Source organism: Ostrinia furnacalis, unplaced genomic scaffold, assembly GCF_004193835.3.
Source record: "Ostrinia furnacalis isolate ACB-3 unplaced genomic scaffold, ASM419383v2 OfSCF1233, whole genome shotgun sequence".
NCBI classification, from domain to species: Eukaryota; Metazoa; Arthropoda; class Insecta; order Lepidoptera; family Crambidae; genus Ostrinia; species Ostrinia furnacalis.
In genome coordinates this window covers 268,585-295,945 of record NW_021131472.1, presented here as the reverse complement: position 1 = coordinate 295,945, position 27,361 = coordinate 268,585, and the positions used below count along the sequence as shown (strand labels likewise).

Genomic DNA, 27,361 nt, shown 5'->3' with positions numbered 1-27,361 from the left:
TACCATTTAGGACTTTAGACAAATATATATATAATATTAAAAAAGTGAGGCTCATCAACATTAATTTAGATGATGAAGTTGGTATTTAAGCCTGTTCAAAGAGGTGCAAAAAATATCTATATCCCCATTAATATTGTTATTAAGCTTACAGAGCCTCGGGACTGGTGAGTTAAAGCCCAGTACCGTCTTACGGAAAGGAGGATATAGAAAATTGATGGGATTTCTGGGATACCTTGTGGGAACTCTGAATTTAAATTTGGATAGAAGATCTGGACAGTTAATATTACCATTTAGGACTTTAGACAAAAATAATATGTCATGAATGGTTCTTCTGCTCTCTAAAGTTTTTATTTTAAAGTAATCGAGTCGTGAAGCATATCCATCAACCCTTTTGGCAATGCCTGCAGAGTAAGCTAAATGGTAAAGAAAGCGTTTTTGTATTCGCTCTATTCTGAGGCTGTGTACAGCATAATGAGGGCGCCACACGACACAGCAGTATTCAATCAAACTACGTACCAGTGAATTAAATAGAGTAATCTTAGTTTCTGCTTTCCTAAATGATTTGGAATTTCGCATTATAAAGCCTAAACATTTTGACGCTTTCTTGATGACTGCATCGATGTGTGGGACAAATGTTAGCTTTCTGTCAATCAGGACTCCTAGGTCCCTTACAATATCAACTACATTGAGGGGTGAACCGTTCATGGAGTAACTATGAACAAATGGTTTAATCTTCCGGGTAAAAGTAATTTGTGAGCATTTTTTAATGTTAAGTTCCATGCCGTTGTTTGCGCACCAACATAGCAGTTTGTCAATGTCGCTTTGGAGCAGTAAGGCATCTTCCAGTCTTTCCACCGTCCGTGTTAATTTAAGGTCATCTGCAAATAAGTATGGCGTAGAATGACTAAAGCATTCGGGCAGGTCATTGATGAAGATGTTAAATAGAACCGGTCCCAGATGTGACCCTTGAGGCACACCTGAGGTTATTTGAAAGATGTTAGACTTATAACCATTGACTACCACGTAAAAATGCCTGTTAGACAAGTAAGAATCCAACCATTTAAGAAAAGAACCTGTGAAACCGTAGGCGGACAGTTTCTGCTTTAATACGTAATGTGAAACCTTGTCAAATGCCTTACTAAAATCGGTATAAATCGTATCTACCTGTTTGTTGGAATCCACCGACTCTATAGTATTTTCGATAAATGTCACTAAATTGCTACATGTGGATCTAGCAGAAGTAAAGCCATGTTGACTATCAGACAAATATTTCTTGAAATAATTTTGTATCTTTGGTGTTGTTAAGGCTTCGAAAACTTTACCTAGTGTAGGGAGTATTGATATAGGCCTGTAGTTGGTCACAATGTCTTTAGATTCCGCCTTATGTATCGGAACAACCTTGGCAATTTTCCATTTGTCTGGAAAAATTCCAGAATTAAGTGATTGATTAAATATTAAAAATAAGGGAACCGCTAGTTCTTTAGCACTTCTAATCATAAAAATGGGAGGTAAATTATCTGATCCTGAACCCTTGGATATATCCAATTTTTTAAGAGATGTGATAATATCCTCAATGTCTATATTGAAGGTAGATAAAGAATCCGAACTATTAGCTAGCTTGTTTAGGTATGCAGAGGAGTTGACCTCTCCATGTGGTTTCGAAGATGGAGAATACACGGATTTAAAATACGACGCAAACATGTTACAAATGTCGTCACCGTCGCTAGTTGAATATATACCATTTTTCATAGTTTTCGGGTAAGTACTAGCCCCTAAGTACTAGTATTTTAATGGATTCGGATGGGATCTACCTAGTGCAAGACCGCTCTAACCAGATGCGTGTAAATAAATAAGTATAGGTCGCCCAATGAGAGTTGAGGCCATCAACGCAAGCAAAACTTTCTATCTGTATACACTGTCTGCGCTGACATCTTGAAGTGCTTTCTGTCTCGCTTGCAGGCATTTAACAAGAGCGAGGTAGCTAGTGTATCCGATATTTGAATTGACCGTGTTGTTTGTGTTTTGTATTCAAATATTACATCAGTGTGAGTACGTGTTCGCCTCAACTTTCGTTGCGCGAGCTATAGCCGACTTATGACTTCTATGGCCTGGATGCGGGCGGCGCAGGACCGGTTGTTGTGGAAATTCTTGGGGGAGGCCTTTGTCCAGCAGTGGACGTCATAGGGCTGAAACTAACGAAGGTTTGTTAGAGCTACGAACCTGCGCCACCCGTGTCCGCTGTACAGTCATGCTCTGCTGGGGAACAGTACAGTCGGGCTGGACCCCCATGCAGTCATATATCTCGCGGAGGATGAGTAGCATCGTGTCTTCGGACTCCCTGTGGAAGGAAAATATTTATTCAGTGATCGCACATAATAGTTTTAAGCCCGTTTTCACCATCAATCATTTTTTAAGTGACCCAAAAATGACTGTGACCAAAAGACAAAATGTCTGTGTATTGTGTTTAGGCACAGTATGGTAGCAGCAATACAACTAGGTTTTTGATGAAATTAGAGTAAATCTATTCAGAGATACTTTTGCAGTGTGAGAGTTGGATGGCAAGTGAAGTACCTACATTATACAAGAATAAAATCTATGGACGCGCCTATGTGTCGACACAAACACTTTCACGAGATCGTTGTTTTGCTATTAGAAACCGCACAGGCACGCGTCTGAACAGTCTGTTAAGTGTTACCACAGGGGTTACTTAAACATTAGGGATTGATGGTGAAAACGGGCATAAGGGCCTCGTACACCATCTCTGAGTAAGTGTCAAGTAGGCTACTCGTTGCTTAAAATCACTTGCAACAAAACCATGACACTGAAGAAACTTTCAAGCCAAAATACTTCTTATTTTTCAAGTCACGAGGCGCCAAATGCTCCAGGTTGAGGCGCAAACTGACTCCGTGTGGCGCTAACTGACTCGAAGCGGCGCCAATTGCTCCGAAGTCGTCAACTGATTCAGCATGGCGCCAACCGCTACAATGTGGCGCCAACTGATTCGTAGCGTGCCAACTGACTTGACATGGCACCAATTAACTCGGCGAGACGCCAGCTGAATAAGCATGACGCCAACTGAGTCGGTGTCGCGCCAAGTAACTCGAAGTAGCGCCAACAGCTTTGATACGGCGCCAAGTGACGTTTCGCGGCGCCAACTGTCTCGATACGGCGCCAACTGGCTGCGTGGCGCCAACTGACTATAGCAGTCTTTCCCAAAGTGGGCGATAACGCCCCCTTGTGGGCGCTGCAGGCTTAAAGGGTAAGAGACCCAGAAAAAAAATTGGGACGTTGTGTAGAGGCTTGGGAGGCGTCATCTACTAGGAGGACTCTTAGACATCGACTGAGCTCGACCCTTGACTACAAAAATGGGGGGCGCTAAAAAATAATTTATTCTCAAAGTGGGCAGTAGATTAAATTAGTTTGGGAACCACTGGACTATAGCATACTCACCAGTAACAGACGTGGCTGCTCATCGCGAACAGATATTCGTTGATCATCTCAAACGGCGCCTCCTGAAGTACGTAGTCCACTCGGCGCCCCGCGTTAAGGCGCCCCAGCATTTCTGGGGTCGCCACCTGATATACAAAATTAATAACTAAATTATCCAAAAAACAGGGGTGAAGTTACTAAAATTAGATAAAACTAGGTATAATAATACTTTTGTAAGGAAGTAACGCCCGTATTCAAAATCAAAATTATCTTTATTTGTGTAGACTAATTACATTTTTACAAACATTACTATGGTCTCACAGTGCGCGTGGACGCACAGGGTGACACACGTACCAATCACAGATCTCTATTCGACGCTGTGCGTTCCATTTGCTGCTTCAATCAAGCAAGCATCGTTAATGAATACGGACGATAAACAACCAAGTTTTTATTAGTTTTTGTACAGTGCTTGAGAATTTTGATTTTTAAGTCATCAAAAAACTTAACTCACCACGTCATTCTGAGCTGCATCATCTTTCACTTCTTCGCATAACTGCTCCTTTTCTATTTCTTCTTCAACAACCTGAAAAACAAACATTAAAAAAAATATTAAGGGTCTCAGACTGACGGACAATACAGTGAACCCATAAAGTTCAGTTTTTTCCTTTTTTTTTATCCACAACGAGGAAGCTCTTGGCCTGTATCTCACCTGATGGTAAGTGACGATCAGGCCGAAGGTGGAAGCGAGCTTCACCCGGAATCCTCAACCACGGAGGAACTGGCTATCTTACCGCTAACTGCCGGAACACAACAATGCTGTTAACATTGTTGTTATGACGACAGACTTAGGTAAGATGGTGGTAGCTAGCCAAGCGTACCACCAACCAAACCGAACAGAAAAATCTGCCCCCATTGGGAATCGAACCCGGGACCTCTGCCTCTGAAGCAGGACCACAGAGGCGGTTTTGGCACAGAGGCACTTTTGAAGTACAGAAGTCTACAAATGCTATGCCTGTAAAACGGGACTTGTCACACCACACTTTCCCACCGTTGCAACTCCTGTATAACCAGGATCTACAGCTTGGCCGCCACTGAAACCCAACCATTGAAGGTTGAAGGATTTGACACACTGGTCTGCGGTCAGATCAAAGTGACCATGATGTAAGTTGCAATTTGCTGTATCTGATTGAAAAAGAGGCTGACAAAGGTGACTGAGTTTCTTCAGCCACTTCTTCTCAGCACCAGCCCATATGTTGTCCCAAAGTGGTGGCATGGCTAGCTGTATTTGGAACGCGTATAAGCGCCCTGGAAATGGCCTAAGGCTGGTTTTAGTGTCACGCGGACCGTCCGGTGCGGACCCGCTCCGCACGGCCAATCTGTATGAACTACTAGGGAGCGTTTTAGTGTAATGCCACAAAATATAACAGAAGGTAAACTCCATACTAAGCGCGCTCGAGCCACGCACACATAGACACCGCTCACGTACGCGTTATCAAGACTGTCTTGGACGAATGCGTTTGTAAAATTATTTTGTTTGTGCGAAAATGAGTAAACCACAAAATGGGGTATTATAACATTTGTTAAGTAGACGGTTGCTTACACTCAACATTAAAAACTAAATTTTCGTTTTTTAAACTACCAGTTGATTCCGGGAGGTAAGTAAGGTATTATTTGTATTTCAATAGTTCGTTTAACGTTGACAAATTGAAAGCCAACTCAATTATTAGGAATATCGAATTGTTTTAAAGAGGTTTTAGGAATTATTGGATATAGTGTTAACCACTCAACTACATACTACTTCCTTCTTGTGTATTTTTTTGCAAACTATTACTATAATAACGTACTAAACATAACTACATAATTATACGTGGATATCTGTTATTGTCTTTCTTCCATAGTATTAAGAGTTACACAAGACAACCCTAGCGCGACGGCCGAGCGTGCGAGCGAGCGAGGTATGCAAAGCGAGGTACATACATGAGTTTACCTTCTGTTATATTTTGTGGTAATGCGGTCCGGAGGAACCGCTCCGCTCCCTAGCAGTTCATACAGATCGGCTGTGCGGAGCGATCCGCACTGACAGTCCGCGTGACACTAAAACCAGCCTAAGTACTGAATAAAAGACAATGTTGTTCGTTCAAACTTTCACTTTGACGAGACCGCTGCCCGCAGAACACATCCAATGTGGCAAATGCTTCAAGGCGTAAAAAGTCCTGTAGAGCAGGGCTTCCCAAACTAAGGGTCGCTACCCAATGGTGGGTCGCGAGCGAACATTTAGTGGGCCCTGCCTGTAGAACGACACACCACACTACAGATGCGAGTCCTTTTTTAGGCATATTGGTAATGGTTAAATTTCCTATAGGTGGGGGTCCTGAGTTTGGGAACTTGTGTTAGATGAGTCGTAGCCCAGACAACTTTGGGAACCACTGCTGTAGAATATAGAATGAACTTACCTTCTCCAGTTGTCCATCGCTGGGCGGCTGTGCTTTCCACATGCTGGTCCAGGTAGCTTTAATGGATTCCAACAGCTTCTGCTTGAGATCGGCGCCCACTCGCGCCATGGTATCCTTTAGTTCTGCAACGATACGTTATATTCACAACTGTCAAATCAAATGTTCTTGATTCCTACATGTCAGTACAAAAGTTCATAGACCCGTAACATAAGCCCTGCTAAAGTCCGGTTGCCGAGCAGATGGAATTCCGTCCAATGACCCTAAGCTATCCATCCTTATCGCTCGCGCGTATTTTATTGCTGTCGCGACTGTGCGACGGGCGGCCGCAGTGAGTGTGCGAGCGCGACAGCATTATAATTACGAGAGGCGAGCGATAAGGATGGGTAGCGGGGTCATTGGACGAAATTCTATGTGCTCGGCGACCGGACTTTAGGCATCATAATCTCTGTCTTCTAGTCACTAGATGAAGCCTGTTATCTTTACATAGTTTCAGCCAATTCTCCCCAACCCGTCTGGCCAGCGTGGGGAGTGTAGGACAAATCCTCCATTTGCCTCTGGTAAATTAGAGCAGCAGTTCCCGAATGGTGGTCCGCGGAACCCTGGGGTTCCGTGGAAAGGCCGCAAGGGTTCCGTAAAAAATATTATCCCACGTTTCGTGACTGACGTTGTTCGCTCGCACCGACTTGTTTACGCACAAGCAGGCCTGGCTCACTCCGCGCGGTAAAGCCGATAATTACCTACAGCGAAGCGCCCCGCCGGCGGGTATTATATCAGTCGAGTGTCACGCGCGCGCCCGTCAGGACGCTGGCGTGCGTTGTAGTCTGATTATAANAGTCTAACATTTGGTTAGGGTCTGTAATGTCTTTGAATAAATAGTGCCAATCGATTTTTCCCAATTCAATTTTAATTTTATCGTAATCAGCTTTGTTATAATTAAGTCTAGTTGTATTATTAGGTTTCAGAGTTTGATCGGAGTGGTAATTAAGGACAATGTCGAGGGGAGGATGGTGAGGGTCCACTTTACAAAGGCTATCTGTAGCTTTAGTTACATGACAACAAGGTTGATCAATAAATACCAAATCCAAAATCCTATCGCTTGCGTTACAGACAGTGTTACATTGCTTCAAATTATTTAAATGCGTGAAGTCTACAAAGTCTTGACATAGTTTAGAACAAGCAATGCTGATGCCAGGACCCGCGGTGTCACCCAACTGAATCCAGTCTATACTGCTCATGTTAAAGTCTCCTATTATGACAGGGTGGTAATTATTTAGTTTATCTGTTACGGAATTAAAATTATCCATAAAGTGTTTGAGAATTGGTTTTTGCACAGGTGGTGGCAAATAAGTTGCACAAAGTGCAATGTTAAAACCCGATCCAATATCGACGGTGACCCACAGGTCCTCACATTCGCTATTCCAATCGTACATTGCGTTAGCAGTGAACTGTTTGGAAACTGCGATCAGAACGCCACCTCCAACTTTTCTATGATTAAGTCTGGAAATTTGTCTATCTCGTCTAAAGACGTTATATCTACTGTCAAAAAGTTCACTGCTTGCAACATCTTCATTTAACCATGTTTCGGTCAAAACAATTGCATCATATCTAGAACAACTTACATTGCGATAAAATATTTCTGTCTTTGATCTTAGACCACGAGTATTTTGATAAAATATCCTGAAATTAGCGAATTCTATGTTTTTAACAATATATTATAACTTGCTTAAATCTAAAGTAATTTTATACTTATTAAATTATTCTATTAAGTGATTCCATGTCTCTAATTAGAATGTAATCGGTAAAATCAGTCTTCCTCACATAAATGCGGCCTCCTCTGACCCACACATGTTTATAGCCCTTTTCCTTTGCCTTAACACGTGTTGCGGCGTGCAGTGCTTTATTAGCGTGACTTAAATGTTCAGAAACGTATATTGGAGATTTTTCGCCCTCAAATCCTAGATGTTGTGTATTGAGTTTCTCGCTAGCAGATTTTGATCTGTTGAAATTAATTGCGGCTGCCAAAAACGAATCGCGGAGTCTTGGTGTGCTGAACTGCACTATGATAGATTTTGGCCGATTGTTGTTGGTGTTTAACTTCATCACTCGTGTGCAATGAGAAACATCTTCTTCCTTCACCTCGTTGTTTATAACCTTTCCCAGTTGTGTCACTAATTTGATCAGGTTTTCGTTTTTCTTCTGGGGAACACATTGAATTTCGATATTGCTGGCCCTTGTCTGTTGTTCCAAATTATTAAGCCGAGTTGACATATCTTTTATTGAACTTGACATGATATTGTTTTTTTCTTGCAATTCCTTAATTTTCTGTTTGTCCTCTTTGTTTTCTCTTAGAATATCTTCATACTGAAGGCTCATAAAACCTACAGAATCTCTAATTTCTTTTATCTCATCTCGCATTGCTTTCATTTCGTTGCTCAGCATCATCTTCATGGTCAATGAAAACTGTTCCAGTAAAGATTGCGTTTGTTTATCCACCACCTCCTGTACAATAGTGCGTACTCCATCTTCTGTGATAGGTGCCGGAGAGGGGGTCGGTGGAGACTGCAGTGCCGGTCTCTTGCTGTTGCGCACAGTTATGTTCGGATTAAAACGTACAGGGGTTTGATCATTGTTTGTGGCCTTGGGTATGTTCAAGATGCATACAGGGCATGTCCAAGAACCTATTTCACAGGACAGGTCCAAGGTCAGGCATTTATAATGGAAAGCTTTTTTGCAGCTATCACATTTTAAAAACTTCTCGTTTAGGTCAAGTAGGTGACAACAGCCCCATTCCGTTACTACTTCGTCCATAGTTGACTTGCCTGTTGATTCCATATTAGTTGCACGTCGCAATAAAAAAAAATACAAAAGCAGAAAAACAATCAAGCAGGTTGCACGGCACTAAATGCGCTCATAGAAACGTACGTTCAAGTGGTTCAAGATGGTTTCGTAAATTGCTGCTGTTGCCCACTAATAAATGCTCTCAACTTATAATGTGCCAAAAGTCGCGACCAAAAGGGCTCAAGCGCCGTGCAGAGCGCGTCGCTTACGCGTTTAGTCCGAGCGGCCGACGATAATTATGCGCGGGTATGTCGAAAATAGTTTCTTATGGTCCGTGATTATTTTGATGATTAAAATCGTTATTCTGTGCACTTTGTCATGATTTTTTATCACTCACAGATTGCACAAGGGTTAGTGTTTATGAATTGCACTGACTCAGTAAGCCAACTTCACTTTAAACTGCACTTTTTTAATGATTTACTCAGAGCGTTTGACTTGACGTCTTAGGCCCGGTTTTCTATCCGGTTTGATATAATGCACTGACCACTTCCCTTCGCCTTAATAAAGCATCCAGAGTAACTTTTTTTCTGTCTTCTTCCATTTTACACTACACAAAGCTATTAATTACTCAGAAACGGTGTTAATTGATAGTTTATAACAATAAAATCAGTAATTGATGCACAATGCGGCTGTTTGAAGCATGAACACAAGTCAATGTAAACAAACAATGATTGCCGGCTATCTTACGACGCGACGTTTGATGTGTGCGTTTATTCGCATGCGGCGCGCGGCGCGGCGGCGCGAACCAATGGGACGGCCGGACACGCTCGAATTTAAACCAATCGCAGACTAATAATTTCACTAACTGCCAATCGCGGGCAGCGCCCGTAAGCGCTATGAACGTGGTTTATACGTCAATAATGAAATCAAATAATAATGAACGTGGTTTATACGCCAATCCATGAGATTAACGAAGGAATGATCATGGTTTATAAGAATTTACCATATTGAATACATGGACTTACGACGTTGGATCCAAATAATCTGGACATTAAACGCCACATGTCTTTAAGCGTAAAAACCATTTTCAATTACGAGAGAGTTTTACATCCTGGTTTAAAAAATTTATGGTTAATACATCTTGGCAAAAATACCAAAAACAACCATTCGGCTTTTACATTGTTTTTATGATATTTATTTATCTTTTAGGCTATAGTTTTTTGGGGCGTATAAACATTTTTTTAGCGAATTTTAATATTTCGAATATACAGATCGATAGAGAAAAAAAATCTGATTAAAATGGTATATATAACTCGATTTGGCCAAAATGGTTTATACGACAATTCTGTACCCCCAGTGAAAACGGAGTTAAGTCGAAAATGGTGATTTTTGGGAAATCGCATTTGAAGTTAAAAAAAATCCTGCTTCGTCGCTATTAGAGATAACTTGGTGAAATATTTTTTAGGTGAAAAGTAATGTTAGATATAATTAGGCAGTGTGCCAGTTTGGGAAATATAGCATGTAGTTTTTTCGTTATNATGGACATAAAGAGAAAGAAATATTGTGCGGCGTTCGGGTGTTTAAATTCGAAAAGTAATCTACCGGATTTATCTTTTTTTTTCGCTTCCCAAAGATGCTGAAAGGTATGTTGGCAACCTAACCTACCATGACTACTGCTCAGAATGCGTTCGTTCGTTTCAGCCAAATGACGTCCACTGCTGGACAAAGGCCTCTCCCAAGGTTTACCATAATGAATGCATACTTACCTACATACGTAGGTCATTACAAATAAGTAGATTAATTATTTTTTCACTAGACAGCAACCCTAACAGCGTAAGAAGAGTTCAGAGGCACGCGATAGAAAGAGACAAAACTTGTATGTGAATAAAATTGTAGGTACGTAGTGCTGTACGAGCTGAATTCCACTGTATCGCGTCGTAGCAAGACTCGCATTTATTTAAATCGTCTTGCGGAGTAATCCTTCTGTACCTGTACTATTACTTATTCTGTGGCACAAGGGAGGGGCAGGGCGTGCGGGCGGAGTAGTACGGGGGTTCCGCTAGGAAAAGTATAATCAATTAGGGTTCCTTGGCAAAAAAAAATTGGGAAACCCTGAATTAGAGGGTCTTGCTCCTGCAGTGGAGACTAAATGACCTGATGATGTTGATGATGATGAATAAAACTCACCTAAATGCATGCGTTTCCTTCCTTTGTGATGCGGAATCAAATACGGTTTCACTATGCCAAGCTCAGAGTTGATTAGCGGTTCGATTCTGAAAAGACAATACGAAAATATTTAACAACCTGCTGATAAAGTCGCTGATAGCCTATCAGAGACTTATCTCTCAGACAAATACAACTTTGGAAGCCTGTTTTACCACTTGCAATAGTATCTCTCATAGCCTTGTTTCATAACTTGCTAATTAAGTTCCTGATAGCCTATCAGATACTTATCTGTCAAATAAACAAACTTTTGGGCTTGTTTTACCACCTTTCAATTAAGTCCATGCCTATCAGTGACTTATTTGACAGATATACCTACTGCTAATAAAGGGCATAATATTTGAACATTGATTTTGCCGATAGAGACTGATACCAAATCAGGAACTTAACTGTCAGATAAATTGACGTTGTTAAAGCCAGCTGTCTCACTTCATCCTAATGTAAAATAATAATGTCTAAGTGTACCTATCAGGAAGTTATCTGTCAGATAAACTACATCTTTTTAATATCTTACCTATACGCTATGGGGTCGTAAGGATGAAATATGTTGAAGAAATTCTTGCAAGTCGGCAGAGTGAAGTCCGCTCCAAGAGACTTCACGCCGCGTATGCATTCGAACATCGCTGGAAACAAAACAAATAGATAAATAAGATAGAAACAGAGAGGATAGTCCGCAAATAGGCTTTTAAAAAGCGCTTTTACTCGTCCTAATATTACTTTAATCCTACCACTGCTTCGGGACAATAAATGGGTCAGTGCTGAGAAGCAGCGCAAGAAACTCTGTATTTTTGTACTATTATACGTTTAAAAATATTTTACATTAAAATGGCAATGCCAGATTTTGTATGGAAAGTGGCGTCTTTTTTTTTTCGCGCGGCCATCGACCAAACTTTGTTTTTTGATTACAAAATAGTGTAATAAACCAAACTTACTATGGCATGTATACCACTAAACTCAGTCTGAACTGAGTTACGAGCATTAGAAGTTTGATGATTTTCATATTAGATTTGCTTTTTGTGTGCAAGTTTTGTAAGAAATTGCAACAAAATATTGCGCTATTTTTTTATTGCGCTGATTCTGCTCCATACTGATGTCTGGAGCCTTTAATGGATGGTATTGTTTGTTTACACATACAATCTCACTATTTTGTTGCAATTTCTTACAAAACTTTGCGCGCAAAAAGCAAATCTAGTATGAAAATCATCAAACTTCTAATGCTCGTAACTTAGTTCAGACTGAGTTTAGAGGTATTCATGCCATAGTAAGTTTGGTTTATTACACTATTTTGTAATTAAAAAATAAAGTTTGGTCGATGGCCGCGCGAAAAAAAAAAGACGCCAATTTCCGGCATTGTCTTTTATGGTTGTAGCTTAAAATTAGATGGCATTTAAACTCCTAAGGGCATTTTGATATCGCGGCGAAATGCGAATAGGTGAAAAGCTACAAGGAGTTTTTGATTTCAAGGTATACGACTAACAAACGGACAAAAGATTACTTATTTAACTTTTAGCGTTAAGAGTTGCATTTGAAATAAATTTTCAAAATTATAAATAACTTGAAAAATTTGAACTGCCTAAGGCGGGAATTGAACCCACGACCTTCCGCTTGCCGGGCGACTGCTCTTCCAAGGTAGGTAAGTCTTTCTAAGGGTAGGTATACCCAACATTGATGAAACAGCGTATTACCACAGAATAATAATAAGTACTACGTACAGAAGTTTTACTTCGCGAAGGTATTTAAAAAAATGTATGCTCAATGTCATTAACAATATGGTGTAATTTAGCCTGTCTCAAGAGTCAAGCATCATTTTGTTGACAAACGTCAGTGATCGGCACTGCGCCGAAGCTATAGGGTTGACTTCGGTAAAATGATGTGACGTGAGGTGCCAAACTGCGGAAAATGGCGGAGGAAATACATGATTTAGCATTAATTATCATGAATAATATTAACTACTTATTTACCTCTCAGTGTCTTGAGGCAACTTAAAAAAGTACATTCTGTGTTTTTATTCTTATTTAGGCAGTTAAATACTGCACAGTATTTAGTACACCATTTTCTTTATTTTCTTCCATCATACACAAGAATACGCGTGCGTGTGTCAATTTTCGCTCGTATGTGAGGCCTTGTCCAATAGTATCCTGTAGGTGGGCCATCGTGCGTGTTTTGTTTTCGATGTAAACTCGCGGAGATGAACAGGCCTGGTATTACACTTGAAAATTTCGACGGGTTCATCCAGTGTCTAAGTAGCTCAGTTGGTAGAGCAGTCGCCCGGCAAGCGAAAGTTCGTGGGTTCAATTGCCGCCTTAGGCAGTTCGATTTATCCAAGTTATTTATAATTTTCTAACGACAAAAGCACATGAGAAGGCAGAATCTCTCTCCGATAGGGCTCCCAAGGGCATATTACACTGCGGGAGTGAACTCCAAAGCATGGTAGCTCACGGTGGACTAGCCTGTGATCACACAGGGTAGTTCACGTAGCCTCAAGTAATCTCTACTAAAGCCCGGTCTGCGAGCACGTAGAATTTTGTCCAATGACCCCAAGCTACCCATCCTTATCGCTCGCGCGTAATTATATTGCTGTCGCGACTGTGCGACGGGCGCCCGCAGTGAGTGTGCGAGCGCGATAGCAACATAATTGGACAAAATTCTACGTGCTTGGCGACCAGACTATAGCAAAATACTCACCGATAGGGGCAAAGGGCATACAATGCGGCGGGAGTGAACTCCAAAGCAGGGTAGCTCACAGAGGGCTAGTCTATGATAACACGGGGTAGCTCACGTGGCCTCAAGTGGTTTAAAGTAAAGACTACTAAAGCCTGGTCTGTGAGCACGTAGAATTTTGTCCAATGACCCCAAGCTACCCATCCTCATCGCTCGCGCGTAATTATGTTGCTGTCGCGCTCGCACACTCACTGCGGGCGCGCGTCGCACAGTCGCGACAGCAATATAATTACGCGCGAGTGATAAGGATGGGTAGCTTGGAGTCATTGGACAAAATTCTACGTGCTCACGGGCCAGGCTTTAGCAAAATGCTTACCTATAGGGCTCCCAAGGGTATAATATATACAGCGCGGCGGGACTGAACACCAAAGCTCACGGATTACCACAACTTTTAAGACACTAGAAGGTAAGCTGCTCACCGATAGGGCTCCCAAGGGCATATAGAGCGGCAGGAGTGACGTCTAGGACTGGTCCATAGTAGCTCACATAAATTAAAGGACACTAGAAGGCAGAATCTCTTACCGATAGGGCTCCTAAGGGCATACAGTGCTGCAGGAGTGAACTCCAAAGCATGGTAGTTCACAGATGACTGTCCTATGATCACTGAGGGTAGCTCACGTAGCCTCAAGTGGTCTAAAGTATTCTCTATCATCAAGATACTCACCGATAGGGCTCCCAAGGGCATATAGAGCGGCTGGAGTGAACTCCAAAGCAGGGTAGCTTACAGAGGGCTAGCCTATGATCACAAGAAGAAGATGGAGTAATGACTACAGCACACTACAAGGCCGCAAGGCAGCCTCAAGTGACATCAAGTAAAGACTACTAGCAAAATGGTCACCGATAGGGCTCCCAAGGGCATACAGTGCGGCAGGAGTGAACTCCAAAGTAGGATAGCTCACGTAGGGCTGGCTTGAGATAACACAGGTAGCTCTCAAGTGGCTTCAAGTAATCTCTACTAGCAAGATACTCACCGATAGGGCTCCCAAGGGCATATAGAGCGGCGGGAGTGAACTCCAAATTCGGGTAGATCACGGAAGGCTGGCCGGTGCCGGCGCCGCCACTTACGTAGCTCTTATCAGGCGAGCTAGCCTTTTCAGTCGCCTGAAAACAAAGAACAAAGCATAATAAATTTTCAATTCATCATCATTTCAGCCATAAGCCTCCCCCAATGTCTTCCATATTGACCGGTTGGTAGTGGTCTTCATCTAGAAAGGCATATCGATTGTTTTGAAATAAATATCTATCGCATTAGGTTTTAAGTACCTGTAAAGATAGTGATAATGTGTGTGGAAATAAAAAAAATAAAAAATAAAAATGTATTTATTGCCTTCGAACCATTAGACAGGTACAGGTAGTTAGACTTACAACTATATGAAGTACACCGAAGGCAATTGGACCTGGCTCAGTCTACGTTGTAAGGAGAGATCCTTGCAACACTGGTTTTCAGCCATGCCCAATTCTCTAGGATGTTGAGCGAGAATAAAGTTATGAGGGCTTAAGAAATAATTATACACTTTGAAACAATTATAGACTTTGAAGGAGAAAAAAAATTATGTTTGCAATCTAAAATATAACATTTTACATTCATCTGTTCTAACCAATAAGCCTAAAATTATCACCGTCACTTACGCTACTTATGTTCTTCTGATTAATTTCGTTGCGGATCCAATGACCAGTGTAACTTTCCTCCGGGACAAACTTTACCTTCACTGGTTGGGTTATTGGCGGTCAAGCTGTAGATCCTGGCTACACAGGAGTTGCAGCGGTGGGAACGAAAGGTGGGAATAGTCCCGTTATGCTATTTATTTAGTATTGACTCACCCCCAATTGATGGCACAGCAAGTCGTACAGTATCACGCTGCCCAGTGAATGGCCCCCTAATGATACGGACCCCTTGAACAGTGGGTTCCGCACTTTGAACAGCTTGTATATGCGGTTGAGTTCCGCGCAGACTGTGTCTATGATTGTCTGTGGAGGAAAGAAATTTATGTATTTTATTTTGAGAAAAAATCTAAAAGTATTTTATTGAATCAGCTTTTTACCAAAACTGTTACAAGCTTTGGTAAAACGCAGTCAGAAAATATCAGCCGCCATTTTAAATTGAATGAATGAATATTTTAAAACTTTTTTACGCTAAATGTGATACAAACGTCAAGTGCGTGACACCCAAAGTGGCCAAAAAGTTGACAACACAACCTTATTCCGATTGTAACTAAGACCACAGAATAATAATAAGTACTACGTACAGAAGTTTTACTTCGCGAAGGTATTAAAAAAATGTATGCTCAATCTCATTAACAATATGGTGTAATTTAGCCTGTCTCAAGAGTCAAGCACCATTTTGTTGACAAACGTCAGTGATCGGCACTGCGCCGAAGCTATAGGGCTGACTTCGGTAAAATGATGTGACGTGAGGTGCCAAACTGCGGAAAATGGCGGAGGAAATAATTACATGAATTATCATGAATAATATTAACTACTTATTCACCTCTCAGTGTCTCGAGGCAACTTAAAAAAGTACATGTTTTAATTATTATTTAGGCAGTTAATACTGCCCAGTATTTAGTACACCATTTTCTTTATTTTCTTCCATCATACACAAGAATACGCGTGTGTGAGTCAATGTTCGCTCGTATGTGAGGCCTTGTCGAATAGTATCCTGTAGGTGGGTCATCGTGCGTGTTTTGTTTTCGATGTAAACTCGCGGAGATGAACAGGCCTGGTAAGACGTGATGTGAACTTTTCGGCTAATTTGGGTGTCATGTCAACTACTTGACGCTGATTGTAAGGTCCACAGCGCATAGTTGCAAAGTACCTTCTATTACAATTACATAAAACACACAGTTTAGTTTGAAGTGCTATCGTCCGTACTTAGTAAAAGCTTTTCAGATTCACACATTAAAATGTTATTTTGTTCTTTTGGCGAAAGACTTAAAAAAAGGTGTTAAGACCAGGCGCTCTTAAAACAACCTACTGCGTAACCCTATTTCTAACAAAACGGCAAAATTTTGTCTCTCTCTACTGGGAATCGAACCCGGGACTTCTAGTAAAAAGAAACACAACTTCATTCACAGCAAAATAACACATTTAAACAGAGAGACGAAATGTCCCCCGTGGGAATCGGCCTTACCTGACAAAACACCGGGCTGGTATACAACAGTACGTCCAATAGCGTGTCGTTGGTAAAACTTCTAAGGCGGGGTATGCTCTCGAGGGTGATCTCTGCCAGTCGCTTGTCCACCCCCGTTTCGCCTGAGTGGAGGGTGGAATGCCACGAGATTGGGAGCACCTGGGGAGGTGGGAGAAGAATTAGGGTGAATATAAAAACATTTTTTTATTGTTATTATATGAAAAACATACTTAGATTGTCTATTTAACAAGCACAAGTATGAAATTGTAATTTTGGAGATTTATACAGGGTGTTAGGTAAATGGGTATATGAGCCGACACTAGCCCATGTATTTTAATTTTCATACAAATCTGATTGTATAAATTTTATTTTGTATGAACATTTAAAAAATTAAAATGATGATATCAAATTTCTGACTTCAGCATACCATTTATATGCCCATGTTAACATGGGCTAGTGTCGGCTCACATACCCATTTACCTAACACCCTGTATAAATTTTATTTTGTATGAACATTTAAAAAATTAAAATGATGATATCAAATTTCTGACCATTTATATGCATATGTTAACATGGGCTAGTGTCGGCTCATGTACCCATTTACCTAACACCCTGTATACAATTATTGTATATGAATGTCTTGACACATGTCTATGTGTCAAGATGTTTGTAAAAATATGAACAAAAACAAGACCACGGGCTGGAAAACGTAGCGTGGGCAGGCCTCCTGCTAGTTGGACCGACGATCTGGTTAAGGTCGCGGGAAGAACATGGATGCGGTCAGCGCAGGATCGTTCATTATAGAAAGCCTTGGGGGAGGCCTTTGTCCAGCAGTGGACGTCAACTGGCTGAAACGACGACGATAAACAAAAACTATGCGTAGGGTGTCATTGTCAAGATGTGTATACACATGTTTACTCTTTGCAAATCAATCTTCCGATTAATAAATATTTTTGCATAGAATGGACGACAGTTTTGTTGATGAACAATAGTAGTAATGATTATTTAATAGCATCATGTTTCAATGTATCGCAACAGAACTCTTGAAAAACTTAGCACACCATTAAAATATTTTTGTGTTTCTTTGCAAACATCTTGACACATAATTTACTTGTTTCTTACCTCGACTCGGTTCACGACGCCCTTGTCAAATGAATTCCTGTAGTGTGACTGCAGTAACTGTAGACTAGTCGCTCTGAAGTCGTCCACTGAAACAAAATGTACAAAAGTCAGGACGGCACGTGAAGAGAAACAGCATTGTTGTGTTTTAAACCGCCTTTGTGGTCTAGTGGTAAGACCACCTGCTTCAGACGCAGAGGTCCCGGGTTCGATTCCCAGTGGGGGCAGATTTTTCTGTTCGGTTTGGTTGGTGGTAGGGCTTGTCTAAGTCCGCCTGGCTAGCTACCACCATCTTACCTAAAGAAGTCTGTCGCCATAACAACGTTGTTAACAGCATTGTTGTGTTCCGGCAGTTAGAGGTAAGATAGCCAGTTCCTCCGTGGTTGAGGATTCCGGGTGAAGCTCGCTTCCACCTTCGGCCTGATCGTCACTTACCATCAGGTGAGATACAGGCCAAGAGCTTCCTCGTTGTGGATAAAAAAAAACACTGTACCTTATGAAGTTGGAATAGGCACTTCCTCAGCCATTTTCTGCAGTTTGGCACCTCACGTCACACATCATTTGACCGAAGTCAGCCCTATAGCTTCGGCGCAGTACCGATCACTGACGTTTGTCAACAAAATGGTGCTTGACTCTTGAGACAAGCTAAATTACACCATATTGTTAATGATATTGAGCATACATTTTTTCAAATACCTTTGCGAAGTAAACCTTCTATACGTAGTTCGTTCGTTCGTTTTCAGCCAAATGACGTCCACTGCTGGACAAACGAACCTAGACCTGTAGTCTAGCGCGTTACTGAGTCAGTGCTTGTATTATCTTAAAAACCCAGTCAGTGTCTAAGGTATGGAAGCGGCACGGGAGGGGTGACACGTGACATAATATGACGTGACAGAGCATATAGATGACCCACGCTGAACTGTCCCACCAAACTCAGTGACAGGGGGGCGCTACCATCGTTCAACTATATGGTTTCCAACATGGCAAAAATCGGAACCAGCGTTCCGGTATTGACGGTGGCGCCCCGCTGTCAATGTCATGGATAGGAGAGTTCAGTATATTGGAACTATACAAGTCTGAAGCACATTTGAAGTCTCGCTGACGTTTAACGTCACAAAAACACTCTCCCGTGCCGCTCTCATACCTCAGGCACTGACTTAATTAAGGCGATTAGAGTCCTCAATGACCTTGGGCGTTTGACCTTCACGCCGCGCGAAACACCCGCGCACCCCGCACGAAAACTCCGATTTGACACCGATCAAAATTACACGGGCATAAGTAGATACAGAATAGAAGCTCTTTTTTCATGACATTACTGCCTATTATTTTAAACTTGAATTGATGAACCTTGATGTCGGTGTCATTTAACTCAGGCGTAAAGGTATTTAATAAAAAATAACACAATCCATGAACATTTTGTACGGGATATATTTTTTTAAATTTTTCGTAAATTTTCTAATGTTTTTTTCGGTTCAGCCGTTCTCGAAATTTGAACATGTAATATGTAGGTAACTTCGGGTGGAATCTTGCAAGCTGAATTTGTTAGACCAACTTCCTGACGACAACTGTAGCTATTGGAACACATAGTAGTAATGTAAGTTAAATAGATTTAGAGTTGTGAAACAGTCAAATTAATGTACCTGCTAAATTGCGAGTTATTTTTTCTTTGATCATGGCAGGACACGCTGCCGGGTGTACTAAATATGCTGAAGTACTAAAAAATATACATTTTTTTTGTCTCGTTTGTTTCTACATTACATAATTGTATCCTACTAATATTATAAATGCGAAAGTTTAGATGTCTGGAAGTTTAAAATAAAGTAAAGTAATGTTTATTTCTCACCAACATAACAGATAATATTATGATAACAAACAATCAGGAAAAACAAAAAGTAAGAATGTTGGTGGGTTGATACCTGAACTAGGAAGATTCCTGTGTCTCAGGTTTGTTCCTGTGGTCAAAGTTAGGTCACGTCAGGTGGTGCAACTTAGCCAAAGAAAAAATTCATTTTGATCGCTAATGTCAGTTTGCAGCGAGTGACACAACCTCCCCGTCTGAAGGCCAGCGGCCGACTGCCGCCCGCACCCCGCGAAGGCCCCCTCAACAGCAAAACGTTCGGAATTTATCAAAAGTAAAATTTATGAATGAAAGTAATGTTCGATTGAAAAACGCAACGTGTCATTTAAAGATTAAAGAATTCCCAATCTATTCGTGCAAAAATCTTTTAAATTAACATAGCCGTTTTGGAGGAGTAGGGAATTTAAGTAAAAAATCGATGTCCCGTATTTATTTTTTTAATCCAAAACAAAGAGACGTAGCGAAAATTCAAACGTCACAAATGTAGTCCTTGAACTGTTGTATAACATATATTTTTTTCAACTATTTCTGTCCAGCAGTAAAAGAGGAGTAGGCTTTACAAAATGCCCATTTGGCGCGGATTGAGGACACTAATCGCCTTAAGACCTGTAAAAAGCATTGTTATGACGTCACTCACCGACTTCCTCCACCGGCCTGAAGCGCATGTCACAAGCGGATCCAAAGCTATGACAGAGCAGCAGCAGGTGGTCTATGCTCGATGGTTCGAGGTCTTCGATCTTCGCCTCGTCTATGCCCCGCCTTACTACAAGTTCTAACTCTACTGTCTGAACCGGGGCTTGCGGGTCTGATGCCCGTTTTCACCATCAATTCCTAATTTTTAAGTGACACCTATGAAAACAAAATTCCTGTTATGTGTTACTGTAAGGGTCACTTAAAAACTAGGGATTGACGGTGAAATCGGGCATTAGTGTCTTACCATTGTAGTCAGGGGGAGGGGCAGAAGGGAAGCTACTTACATGGGGAGGGAGGCAGCTGGCCCCCTTTTAGTCGCTTTGAAGGAACTAAGACAAAGTATCTGACCTAAAAAATCTAATTTGCCCCTCCTAGGCCAGAAGCTGGGTACGCCTATGATTGTAGTGTGATCAGACCTTCCACTAGATCAGTGGTTCTTAACCTTTAAGTCACGAGGGACGATTTTACCTTTCTGTCTTGTCAGGGACCACTTATATTTTTTTCAAAATCCTATGAAAGGGGAGGTCGATTTCTCGCCCACTGTGCGCCGTTTGCGTTGTGTTGACTCGACTCATCACGTCACGTCACGTCACTTGTTTATTACGATGTCTTCGCGGACCACTTGGAATGCCTCCAGGGACCACCAGTGGTCCGCGGCCCACCGGTTAAGAACCACTGCACTAGATGGACCGACGATCTGGTAAAGGTCGCGGGAAGCACCTGCAGCGCAGGACCAGTTTTTGTGGAGATTCTTTGTCCAGCTATGGAGGTAGTATTGCTATGACGTCACTCACCCACTTCCTCAACCGGCCTGAAGCGCATATCGCAAGCGGATCCGACGCCATGACAGAGCAGCAGCAGGTGGTCTATGCTCGATGGTTCGGGGTCTTCGATCTCCGCCTCGTCTATGCCCCGCCTTACGACGCGTGGGCGCATTGTGGATTCCTACAAAAAGTTTAGTCATTTATTTTGTGCAAATATGCTTTTAGTAACATAGGCTACATTTTATTTAGGAAAAAAAATGTAGTCCACGCGGGCGAAGCCGCGGGCGGAAAGCTAGTGAAGTATATACTCGTTGAAATAAAACGCCAGTTGGCGCCCCCGGCGAGTCAATGACCGGCCACTCGTTAGGGGCGCCAACTGATCGATAAATATTCTAATAATCTTTGATATAAGCTAATGGAATATTAATTAATCTAACGTAACTAATTTTCAATTTTTTTAATAATACTTATACTTTTCTATTAAGGTTTGAAGGCAACATTTTTTTACTTATTTATACATTACTAAATGGACATTATTTTTACATATGGACATTAATTTCAAGGTTCTATGTTTTATCACTTATCTTATTCATTAACCCCCTTACTAATAAAAAGTTACACAGTTGTTGAACACTGTTTTAAAATGACATTTCCACACTAAACGTCACTTTAAAATACTGTTCAACGAGCGTGTAAGTTTTATTAGTAAGGGGGTAAGTCTCTGATAGCCTATTCTATTACACACTTATTTTCTAGATAGATAGCTTTACCTGTCAGATAACTATCTGATACCTACTCAAAGGAACCAGTACACTGGCACAAAAATCCTGTCAAACATCTAGAACTACAATTAATCTATTCTCCAAAACTTTTCTACACAATCTACACGAAAAGTTCATCGGAAAGTTCACCTTCAACTGTTTTTGCTGTCAGCGAATTGAGAGTATGAAATCGAATAACGTTTCGATTAATATTCATTCGATTCCACATCCAACTGTATAGGTTGTTTCAGAAATATTGGAATGAACTTCATAACATAAATTGAACGAGTGAACGTAAGATTTTAAAATATTCATCTGATTGGTGTCTATATCCCATTAACTGTCATTAAAATATGTCATTTATTTTGTGCATTAAAAGTCTGTTTTTTGTACTCTAAAATATAGTTGCTGATACCTATAAATTCGGTCAGTTGTTTTCAAAATGTAGTGAAAAAGAAAGACGGCACCAACTGGTGACCGCTAATTATCGTATTAGTGGCCTTATAGTGGTGCCATCTGCCTAATAAGGAAAAAAATAGTTTATTCAGTTCACAAAATTACTATAACAAAATTAAAGTCATATCATTCGAGAATGGCGCCAACTTTTTAACATTTCATGTCATTGAATGAATGATAAATCAAATAGCGCCAACTGGTTGGCCTTCATATCAAAAATGAATAACAATTCCAAGTCGAATCGTTCCGTTCACTCGTTCAATAGTGCCTTAGTAAAACGATTCCGTTCACTCCCCATTCATTTCTGAAACAACCTACAACCTTTTCTTTCTGGCTCCTGTATTCTCCTGCCCCATGCACCAGCAGTAGTAAGTGATCCATCTTGAGGGGCTGGTCTCTTGATACTTTCACCTTGGGCGGGTTGCGGTATACGCGTTTGCCGAAAGCGAAGAGCTAGGGAGAAAAGGGGGGTTAGGATTGGGAAAGGATATTGGGGGGTGTAGTTTCCACCTCTCGTTCCTACCGCTGCAACTCCTGTGTAGCCAGGATCTATAGCTTGACCGCCAATAACCCCACCAGTGAAGGACAAGTTTGTCCCGGGGAAAGTTCCCACTAGATCCAGGAGTTGCAGCGGTGGAAACGAAAGGTGGGAATAGTCCTGTTTCCCACAAGATCCTGGCTATACAGGAGTTGCAGCGGTTGGAACGAGAGAAGGGCATAGTCCCGTTTCCTACTAGACTAAATCATGGCTACACAGGAGTTGTAGCGGTGGGAACGAGAGGTGGGAATAGTACTGTTTTCTACTGAGAATTTATCCTGGCTACACAGGAGCTGTAGCGGTGGGAACGAGAGTTGGGAATAGACCCGTTTCCCTCTAAGGATCTATCTTGGTTATACAGGAGTTGCAGCGGTGGAAACGTGAGAAGGGCATAGTCCCGTTTTTTCACTGAGGATCTATTCTGACTACACAGGAGTTGCAGTGCTGTACCAACGAACTAGTCCCAAATAATAACTGTCTAAGAGCTGATACTGGGAATACAGATGCGCTCCAGGTTAGATCAAAGATCCATCTGTGTTCTTCTTCTTCTTATCGTGTCGACACAAACCTACACAGTATCAGCCTAAACTCTGCTACAAGAGTGACGTTGTCAGCAGCATTCATTAAATCTTTCTGCGTGCAGTTGTTTGGGCACGCAGGGCACAACATCATGTGCTTCATCGACTGGGGAACAAAACCGCTCCAAGTTTAAGCCATCCAAGAATCCTCACCTGAACAGATCTGTGTTAAAGTGTGTGTGTTCTTCCAGTTTGTGCTTCCATGTTGCCAGGAGATGCGGGTCAAAAGCTGTTGGGGTTAAAAATACTTTTGTCACTCACGGGAGCTGAACCGAAGGGATCGGAAGCTGACTGTGGGAAGTGCACCATGACGGCCGGCCCGTGCATCACAACTGATTCGTTGTTGGGCAGCACTAAACGCCTGTGCCACTCGCCTGTGGTCACACCGTGGCGGTATTCCTCCTGCAATATTGAGTTACAAATCTAAATATACATAACTCAAAGGTGACTGACTGACTGACAAAGGTGACGGACGGATTAGGCTGAAATTTGGCATGCAGGTATAGTCTGGTCCGTGAGCACGTAGAATTTTGTCCAATGACCCCAAGCTACCCATCCTTATCGCTCGCGCGTAATTATGTTGCTGTCGCGCTCGCACACTCACTGCGGGCGCCCGTCGCACAGTCGCGACAGCAATATAATTACGCACGAGCGATAAGGATGGGTAGCTTGGGGTCATTGGACAAAATTCTACGTGCTCACGGACCAGACTATAGATGTTATGACGTAGGCATCCGCTAAGAAAGGATTTTACGAAACTCCACCCCTAAGGGGGTAAAACGGGATCCACGCGTACGAAGTCGCGGGCGGCCGCTAGTTAGAATATAAATGGGATGGTTAGATGATAATGGATGTTGCCTGGACAAAAAAGAAAGTTTTAATTAGTCCGTCAGGTAACTTATCAATTTTTGGCACATATTTTTTGATTTATCAAATCAATTAAAATTGATATAGATAAAAAGCGTCAAAGCTTAAAGAGGGGGGGTCGTGAGGTCACCACTTTACAAAAAGTGACGTCAATAATAATATCGCTAATTTTTTGATAAACAACTAACGGTTTAAATGTTTTTTCTTCTTTAGCAGACCTTCTCTAAATAACCAGAGTGAAAAAAAGGCTTGGATGTTTAAACATCAGGTTATTTAGTATCTAATGCCGGAGACTGACGGCCGATGGAGCAGCAAGGTTCTGGAATGGAGGCCGCAAGGTGGACCGACGATATCATAAAGGTAGCAGGGAAGCGCTAGACGCAGGCCGCTACCAATCGATCAACATGGAAAGCATTGGGGGAGGCCTATGTTCAGCAGTGGACGTCCTGTGGCTGAGATGATGATGAAGATGATGATGATGATGAATGCAAGAGAACGAGGCTAATTTATGAGGCAAAAGGATTGGAGAATATGGCCTATACTCTTCTGGCAAGAAGGTTTGGAGAAGCCTGAAGTTATAAAGAGAAAGGATATACAATATAATAAAATAACCCGTAAAAAAAGAAACTAAAATGACATACCTCCAACTTCTCAGCGATGGGTTCTGTGTACGGCACGTATAAAGTAGCACCCTTGTAGAACCAGCTGCATCTAAAAACATAGAAAAACTACTATTATTATATGGGACTCTACATGCCTATAATAATAACATTATTATTTTATTTATTTACCATATTATAAACTACTTTTTTGCCCACGGCTTCGCCCGCGTGAAATTTTGTCTGTCACAGAAAAACGTTTTGCGCGCGTCCCCGTTTCAAAAACCGGGATAAAAACTATCCTATGTCCTTACCCGGGACTCAAACTCTATGCCAAATTCCATCAAAATCGATTCAGTGGTTTAGGCGTGAAAGCGTGACAGAAAGAGTAACTTTCGCATTTATAATATTAAAGTCCGGTCGCCGAGCAGATACAATTTCGCACAATGACCCCAAGCTAACCTAACTTTAGTAGGGATGTTGCACTCAAAGACCAACGCTCACTGAGCGAATTTTTAATGAAAAAACTCACGACGCCTTGAGGCAATCACAGAATGACCACATACTTAGCGAAATCGTATCGTGGGCCGTAGCTTACATGCTATTATTGACCTCGAGGCGTTGTAGCAATTAAGAAAACCCATGAGTGAGAACCACTACCTACTACTGAAAACATTACCCTTATTTTTGGGTAGTCAGGTAAAAAGTAGCCTTTATGTTAAATACTCACCTCCTGACATTCGTTGGCTTATCCGGCCAGTAGACAGCAATGCGGAGCCGCCCCATCACGTTGACGTCAAACCTGCCTCCGTCGGTAGCCACCAGAGTGTTTTCGTTCAGATCCGCTGTAAAAAGATATTAATCACTTTCTTTATTTTTAGAACACTACAAAAGTTTAACGACTGTTACTCTTAACTCAAACCAACTGATCTATCGTATACAACGTTATAGTTTTGAAAGTTCATGAAAAGCACTATTTCATCATCATCATCATTTCAGCCATAGGACGTCCACTGCTGAACATAGGCCTCCCCCAATGTTTTCCACGTTGATCAATTAGTAAAGTATCAAAGTAGTAGTATCATGATTTTTTCCAGATTTGTCAAATTAATAGTTCAGCTAGATGACCATAAAAAAATTATCACTTTAAAGTTTCATATTTCGCAAACGGATCTCTAAATCGAAAAATAGTCTTGGCAAATAAAAACCCTAAATCAATTCAAAGATACCCCACACGATAGACGGGTAGACGAAGAAAAAACTCATTCCCCACGTTACATGTAGGAGAGCTACCCTAAAAATATTTTTCATAATACCACCATTTTGTCGGCGTGATACGTCCTAAAATAGCTTGCTCTAGCACTACTTCGGGACAATAAATCGGCTGGTGTTGAGAGAAGAATTAGTGGAAGAAAATCAGTATTTTTTTAATCCACAACGAGGAAGCCCTTGGTAGGTAGGTTGTGCCAAGTTTTTATGATTTTAAACTTTATTGCAAAAAACATCGAAGTACAAAGGACAGTTACAAAAGAATATTGTAGGACGATCTGGTGAAGGTCGCGGGAGGTGCCTGGATGCGAGCGGCGCAGGACCGGTCTTTGAGGAAATCCTTGGGGGAGGCCTTTGTCCAGCAGTGGACGTCTTTCGGCTGAAACGAACGAACGAATTGTAGGACTTACGGCTGTGGAAAGCTTCCTCCAGCGCCCTGCTATCCGTCGCTGAAAACCCGCGCCATATCGACTTGCCCTCGACGTCGACTCGGTAGAACCAGTGGTGCTTCACTGGGGAGTAGTCGGACGACGAACGGCTCTAGAATTTAGAAAATATTACCATCAGGTCATTTAGTCTGAGTTACATCACCTTAACTTTAAGGGCTTTATTTCACCGGGACACCATGGCGGCGCAACCAGTCGCCGCTACCAACAAAATGTATATGTTACGGTCAAAGTGATAAATGTGAAAATTATGAATAATCGCCGGTTATTATGAATAATTACCGCATGATTTGGTAAATGTGATTAATATGAGGTCATTTGTGTGTATAAAACTAAATAGGCGGCTTAGGGGTGACCCAAGGGCCACCCCCGCCGCACCTTAATCTATTTTTCAAAACATTATGTTATAGGCATCATAGAAAAGTAATATTATGTAAGAAACATTCCAAACTCATTATGCCAAATTATATTAATATATGATATCAAAACGTTCAAAAGTTTGGCTGTACACGAGCACGTACACAATATGTTTGTTCTCTTTTATGAAACTTGTTAGTACTAAGGTTGAATTATTAAATAATCACTGTTAAATGTGATTAATTTATCACTTTTACCGCGACTGTCGGTAATTATTCATAATAACCGGTTATTATTAATAATTTTCAATTTATCACATTAA

At 41.5% G+C, this 27,361-nt stretch overlaps 1 protein-coding gene across 4 annotated transcripts in view; it reads right to left on the bottom strand.

The window, feature by feature from the left end:
- Positions 1-27,361, bottom strand: part of PAPLA1 (Phosphatidic Acid Phospholipase A1) — a 131,086-nt gene that overhangs the window by 8,890 nt on the left and 94,835 nt on the right. For 3 of the 4 annotated variants that reach the window (XM_028303370.1, XM_028303373.1, XM_028303372.1), the window contains 14 exons: positions 26,647-26,776; positions 25,698-25,812; positions 25,010-25,079; positions 23,763-23,903; positions 21,199-21,349; positions 17,857-17,942; positions 16,735-16,893; positions 15,426-15,572; positions 14,576-14,705; positions 11,398-11,506; positions 10,848-10,933; positions 5,883-6,004; positions 3,941-4,012; positions 3,450-3,575 (listed from right to left, as the gene is read on the bottom strand). In XM_028303370.1, the coding sequence (XP_028159171.1) occupies positions 3,450-3,575; positions 3,941-4,012; positions 5,883-6,004; positions 10,848-10,933; positions 11,398-11,506; positions 14,576-14,705; positions 15,426-15,572; positions 16,735-16,893; positions 17,857-17,942; positions 21,199-21,349; positions 23,763-23,903; positions 25,010-25,079; positions 25,698-25,812; positions 26,647-26,776 (1,644 nt within the window). Of the gene's footprint in view, positions 1-2,220; positions 2,339-3,449; positions 3,576-3,940; positions 4,013-5,882; positions 6,005-10,847; positions 10,934-11,397; positions 11,507-14,575; positions 14,706-15,425; positions 15,573-16,734; positions 16,894-17,856; positions 17,943-21,198; positions 21,350-23,762; positions 23,904-25,009; positions 25,080-25,697; positions 25,813-26,646; positions 26,777-27,361 lie in introns of all 4 variants that reach the window. The other variant, XM_028303371.1, reaches the window with a different exon arrangement.